Source organism: Alosa sapidissima, chromosome 4, assembly GCF_018492685.1.
Source record: "Alosa sapidissima isolate fAloSap1 chromosome 4, fAloSap1.pri, whole genome shotgun sequence".
NCBI lineage: Eukaryota > Metazoa > Chordata > Actinopteri > Clupeiformes > Clupeidae > Alosa > Alosa sapidissima.
The window spans coordinates 2023083-2029961 of record NC_055960.1 but is presented as its reverse complement, the minus strand read 5'-3'; the positions used below and the strand labels follow the sequence as shown (position 1 = coordinate 2029961).

The 6879-nt window shown below is 44.4% G+C and overlaps 1 protein-coding gene across 1 annotated transcript; it reads right to left on the bottom strand.

Moving 5' to 3' along the window:
• Positions 1-807: 807 nt before the first annotated feature.
• Positions 808-5862, bottom strand: rbm15b (RNA binding motif protein 15B). The gene has a single exon (XM_042088897.1). The coding sequence runs from the start codon at positions 4530-4532 to the stop codon at positions 2049-2051; it is 2484 nt and encodes an 827-aa protein (XP_041944831.1). The 5' UTR covers positions 4533-5862; the 3' UTR covers positions 808-2048.
• Positions 5863-6879: the final 1017 nt, after the last annotated feature.

The following is a 6879-nucleotide window of genomic DNA, read 5'->3' as shown; positions in this document are numbered from 1 at the left end:
CAACATTTCAATATCGCTGCATCAAATTACCACAATGGATACCAATCTGCTTAATTACCGTCAAATTGAGATAGGGCGATCAGTTACACTGATTTAGGCTACAAGGACCGATTTAGTCCACGTCAAATTTCTATTTTCTACTTCTAACCTACTTGGTTGGAGGCGTGGACCAGGGTAGCCTACAGGCAAGCAGTGTACCGCAAGAGACAACCAGCGAAATGTGAAGTCTGACAGTTAAACAATTAGTTCAGCGCAAACCGCAAATAAACCTATGCTTCTGTTATGTATAATAGTGAAGTGGCACACAAGCGTGCCCTGTATTTAACCAAAGACAACTAAAAGTATGTAGCCTACTGCTTTGAGGTAAAAGTGCACATCCGCATTTTGTGAGGTAATGCAATAACTATAGGGGCGTTGTAGGCTATTGCCTTACAATAACTGCATAGTAAAACCAGTATTTTTTGGAGGACTTACCCGTTTATATGCAGGAAATGCAATATTTGGACAAAAACTACATTGTACTAGTAGTGCAAAAGACCTACATTGTACATGGAAAAACGTCAGTGTATTGCACTGCACTTCAGAAAAGCTGCAGGTTTTTGTTACATGAACTATAGTTCTTTTTTGTAACAACACCCCAGCATGATACTCGCACTGGCACGGTCTCTGCTGGTGCCTTGAGGGTGAGTTAGCTTGTTCAGGCCTTACTCTGTCAATCCTCTGCAGACTGGCCTCTAGTGGCTGGAAGCTTCAACTCAGGCCGGCCTAACTACATACCATTTTACAAACCAATAAAAATGAAGGCAATTTAACACAATGACATAGTGTTTACTTGACATTTTTTTCATACAGCATAGTTTATAATGACTTAAAATAACAGAATGCTTTGAATTAGAATGGAGTGTTTGTAGAGTTTCCCTTTGTAGAGTTTAACAATAACAAGAACAAGTTTCAATAAGCATTTTGTGCAATTGAAAGAGGAATGTGAGTAATGTCAATTCTACAGCAAAAACCTTTTTCACACTAGAGGAGTATAATTCATCCAGAATAGTTGTCTTATGAATTAGTCTTGGGATTGTAGTGTAGTTTCCAACATTTTAAACTTTTAGTTCACATTATATTCCTGAGGAAATAAAAATGGTCAAAAGATAATCATAATTATTAAATCTTGATAATAGATCTGAAAAGCAGAGACACTTCAGGTTAGGTGAACTCAAAGATAGAAAAACAAATGAGTTTGTTTCTTTTTCTGTCTGCTTGACCAGATTAACAGGATACAGTGGAGGCAGTAATGATCAATATTGCCACTGAATATTTGTAAAATTGGACACTAGAAGGCCCAGGAGTAAATGTAACAAAGTAAAAATTCTCATTCCTGCCTTGAAGAATGATTACACCAATAAAACAACTGCAAAATACAACAATATTGCAGAGGTAGATAAGGGCCTTTCAGAGAAAATCCCTTGCCTGTCTACTTTAAGATTACTTCAACAGTTTCTTGTGGCCCAGAAGCAGACAGTTCCATAAGGCCTGACGTTCATTGCTCAGTACATACAAACACATAATCAAAAGAAGTCAGGGAAGTTAAACAGGGTGTGTGGCTGTGATACAGAGCAATATAGCAACATTGATTAGATCCAGAAGAAACACCATTCACAGTCAGTTACTTCCTGACAGACATCCATTAAAACTGGATCAGTCAAACATACCTATCTCAAAAATGCCCTCTTGCATTATAAAATACAATTTTTAATTGATGGACAATTAAGTACTGGACCACTAATTACAAAAAAAGTAAAAACTAACAACCAGCCATTAGGTTTCGCAGACAACATATTTTTGAAATGCATGTGAGAGGTTAACCAAATCTTCTTCACTACAGTCTGCAAACACCTGTCAGTCAACTGGTAGCTGTAGGACAAGGAGATCCTTATGCCAGGGCTGTATGTTTCTCTGAAGAATAAGGACTCTTCTGTCTGTCTGGGTTTCTCATGGCTGAAGGGTTTTGTCTCCCCCACCTCACCTAAAAAAATACTAAGACAATATTGTTAAATAGTATCTTTCACAATCACAATGACTAAGTGTTCCTCCTCCACTTTGCCTGAAATCCTGATGGCATTTTTCAGGTATTGCTGAGCAAAGTCACATGGTGGGAAAGCATACAACATGCCCCCACCCTCTCCCTCTTTGGACCCTCCCAACGGCAGGCTGATGACGCCTGCTGCCTGTTTGTTTCTGAGGTATGTCACCAGGTTTCTTAGCAGGCGCTTCTGCAGGCCAGGTTCAGTAGGGGGGAGCTCTCTCTCCATGGGGGCTTGCAGGGCCAGCAGAACAGTATAGCCCTCTGGTCCACCCAGATGAATGCGACGCATTACCTCATCCAGCTTGGGCTGGTCCAACCGCAGACGCTGCGCGATCTTCAATTGGCCAGTACTGGTGGGCTTGCTAGCTGCAGGGTCCCGCAGCAAGGTTAGCGCAAAAATAGAGCTACCCTCCAGCAGGTGCATGTAAGTGGGAAAGCAGCTGTTTTTCAACACCAGTGATCCATGCCAAACCTGACTAAGAGACTGTGCAAGTTCAAACAGTGTGCCTGTAGGTTTCTGGTTCTTTTCTGTCTGCGAATCAGCATCAGTCTCACCATCACACAGCTTTCGTTCAAGCAGGGTGGGGTGTTTTTTGTGTGTGGCTGAAGGCTCATAGCTGTCTTTGCGGATTTGCTGGTTTGGAGAATGGAGTCCCCCTTCAGGTGATTCTTCCTTAGGCTCAGAAGTGGAGTCTGGAAGTCGCGTGCATGTTCGTTCTGGGCTGTCCTCTGGTGACACCTGGCTGCCACTGCCAGATGCTCTGGTTTTAGAACGCTCCCGGTCATCAAAGAGCCTCTCACTGGATTGACTACGGCGTTTACGTCTCTCTTCCCAGCTCTTTCCTCCTCGCTCCATATCCCGGTCCTTTACCCAGCGTTCCCTGCTACGGCTTCTGCTGCGTGCACGGGTGCGACCAAACACCTCCAGTGCTGCCGTCCGCCGTTCCAAGCTTTTGGGGGGACTCCAGTCTGTCTCACCCACCAGGGGACGTTCTCGTTCCGAAAATAGTGGATGAGTGGGAGAGTGCCCTCGTACCCTAAGCTCCCGCTCTAGGCTTCGGTGGTGGCTGTAGCCATCTGCGAGGTGCTCGTAATGGGCTGGGAGGCCTGGCTGGTATTGCTGAGGGTATCCACGGGGAGAATCCTCAGCTTTGGCAAAGTCCACACGAAGCCGTCGGCTGGGCCCACCCAGAGGGAAACCTCTCATTTGTGTACAGGCAGCCTGTGCAGCATCTAGGCTCTCATACTGAACATAGGCAAAGTTATCACCTTTCACATAGTCAATGGTGCGGATGCTGCCAAAGCGGTCAAACTCGCGTGCCAATGCAGCAAGAGAAATGTTAGGTCCAAGACCCCCAACCCACAGACGTGTTGTAGGGTTTGCCTTACCATAGCCAATCTTCACAGCATTACCTCCAATGACGCGCCCCTGCATTGCCACTTTAGCTCGATGTGCCATGTCTAGGTTCTGGAACTTGAGGAAGGCATAGGCTCCTCCCTGGCCACGCGCGGGTCGCTTTATCACCACTTCCTCTATTATGCCATATTTATCAAAACCTTGTCTCAACTCAACCTCTGATACACTGTGTTCCAAATTACCAATGAAGAGGTTTCTGGTAGCCCGCTGGTCATCTTCTGGCTTTAAGTCCTCATCTGGTACTTGATAGGTGTAAGGGCGGCCTCGTTCATCCAACACACTGTAGTAATCCAAGACCCGCTCACGCTCCCTACTAAGGCCCAATCCATCAACTGGGTAATGTCGGGGTCTTGTATCTCTAACACCAGCCCCTGGGGAAAGGGACCTTTGTCTGTACTGGTAGACACTATGTAGGGGCACATACCCGACATCAGGCGGCGTGCAGCTGCGTCGCCTCATATACATGGGCTCCACTTTGAGTGGGCGATCATACAGTACTAACCTGGCTTTCATATGCCGTGCCTCTCGTGCGTTCTCTGTGTGCCTGAAGTTCACATAAGCGACACGACCAAGCTCCGGAGTATGCGACAGCTTTACACTGACATCTCCAAACTTTTTAAACTCGTGAAATAAGCCGTCTTCCACATGTTCGTCAGACAACTGAGATCCAAGATTGCTAATCAGTAATGTTTTGTATTCTAGCCCAGCTGCCGTTCGGCCACCTAACAATTCGGCGGATGATTTACCCATCACGGATGCTGTTCGCAGAGGTGGGCGACCGAGTAAACCAATTTCATGATGAGCACGATGCAGCAAATCCCCGACGGCACTCCTCTCCTCACGCAGCCTTGGCTTCTCTCGCTCCCTGCTCCTGCTCCGCGCCTGATGCTTGTGATAACATCTGGTATCCGCAAGCGACACAGCAAGCGACGTGGGTCCATCATCTCTACGACTCTCTTCTCGATCCCTCTCCCTTATTCTCTTTGGTATTCCTCTGGCAGGACTTGAGTCACGCTCGGCTTGTCTTTTCATTTTTAGGCGATGCTCAACTTTCCCGTGCGAATGTAAAACAATGTTTGCAAGCAATCCCTCCAATGTGACGAGTAGTTCACATCAATTTGGTCTTGTGTGCAAATCGGAAAAAAATGTAGCGGTAGTGCCACCATGAAATGGCCAGTAAGGCGATGTAATCGACACAAACACATTGACAACGTATTAGCATCCTCTAGCTCTTATTCAATCCGCCATCTTGAACAATAGCTAATGTGTGCGCGCGCTCTTTGGTTGAGGAAGGAGATGTGAGCAGACGTCGTCGGAGGGATATGACATCACTTCCTCAGAGGGTGAAATACAGATTTTCAATCAAACCCATCACTTTTCCCCTCACATTGTTTCTCCCTTCAAAATCCGAAATTTGAACAATACAGAGTTTATAAATAACCCACGATCTATTTGGAACTTTGTCCCGCAGTATATGTTCTCAAAAGTAGGTGGTTTTAAATTTTATTTTAATGTTTAGCCTGGTTACAACAAGATCCCGTGTTAGCCAATTTCCATAAACAAGTAGCCTAGCTTCTTAGTATAAGTTTTTCCCACGTACTTAATGTGGTATAACAAAGATATACCACATTAAAAAACAAATATCTCTACAAAATTGGGTGAACCACAATATTCTGCTGATTTCTCAATGAATGAATCTGAATGGCTTTCTCCTTTAAATGCAACCTATCTAAATTTAGATGACATTCCCTGGAAAATGATTTGGACTTTGGGCTATTTAATATCTTTAAATACATTAAGTAGCCCATAGGCCTAACTTATACAGTGTTTCCTCTACGTTGATTTTGAATTTCCCCTTGGGAATCAATAAAGTATCTATATATCTTGATTTAGCATGGCGGCCCGCCACGGCAAAATGAATGCCGCCATCTTTCCCCGCTGGCTGCTGCTCACATTGCAATTTGACAATCAGTAAAACTAGTCAGAGGTTATTATGGCCCATCCTGTTTCACTTCACATATTACCTATTGTATTGATGTAGCCTAAAAAAGTCTAATTAGTCAAAGAGCCATTGTGTTGTGTGTAAATAGTAAATAGTCAGTGGTGATGAAATGTTTTGAGAGACTGGTAAAAGATTTTATATGTTCCTCAACACCTGGCTCATTAGACCCCCTTCAGTTTGCCTATCGACCGAATAGGAGTACTGATGATGCCATATCCCATGTTCTCCACACCACTCTCTCCCACCTGGACAAAGGGAAGGGGAATTACGCACGCCTGCTGTTCATTGACTATAGCTCAGCCTTCAACACCATTGTGCTAAACATTTTAGTCACCAAGCTCAAACATCTAGGACTTAATACTAATGATGGGGACGAGACCACCTATGCCGAGTCCGAGTCAAGACCGAGTCTTTGAAGGGTCGAGACCGAGTCTGTTGGTTTCCAAATACAGTCGAGTCCGAGTCAAGACCGAGTCTTTGAGGAAGCAAGTCCGAGTCGAGACCAAGACCATAAAAAAATGTCAGTTTTCATATTCATAATTTAATATCACCCCAGTTAATAATCAACCATTAGGCCTACAGACTAAGCTAGATTGGGAATTGTTTAGAGGAGCAGTCTTAACGTCTTAATATGGACTATGCTGACCTAGACATTCACCGGCAGCAGAGCCATAGAGATAAATAAACGACTCTGACGGCAGTATCTTTGCATTGCACCATGGGATGTCATTTTTAAATAATGCCGGTCAACATTGCATTTTATTATTATTGTTGTTATGTGTTGTGTGTTTTTTTTTTTTATATGAACATAAAAAATGCGTTGGTCTCGAGGACTCGGTCTGAAATTACGAGTCCTTCTCCACCCACTGTGGTCCGAGACCGAGTCAAGACCGAGTCTTTGAAGGAACGAGACCAAGAAAGCAGAAATTGGTCTCGAGACCGGTCTCGAGTCCGAGTACTACATCACTACTTAATACATCTCTCTGCTCCTCGGTTCTCAGCTTTTTGATGGACAGGCCACAGGCGGTGAAGATTGGGAGCTGTATGTCAAATACAGTCACCCTCAACATTGGTGCCCCCCAAGGATGTGTTTTAAGTTCCCTGCTTTATTCCCTATACACCCATGATTGTACATCCATTTACAACTCCAACTCCATTGTCAAATTTGCGGATGACAGAGTAGTGATTGGACTCATCTCCAACAATGATGAGACAGCCTACCTTAATGAAATTAAGATGCTGACATCATGGTGCAATGACAACAGCCTTGTACTAAACATTGCCAAAACCAAGGAATTGGTGGTTGACTTCAGAAGGGACAAGCAGAGGCTACATCACACACCACTGAACATCCATGGTGCCTTGGTGGAGACAGTG

Excerpts from the sequence above, each read along its gene's own strand:
- rbm15b (XM_042088897.1), bottom strand. The coding sequence starts at position 4,532 with ATGAAAAGACAAGCCGAGCGTGACTCAAGTCCTGCCAGAGGAATACCA.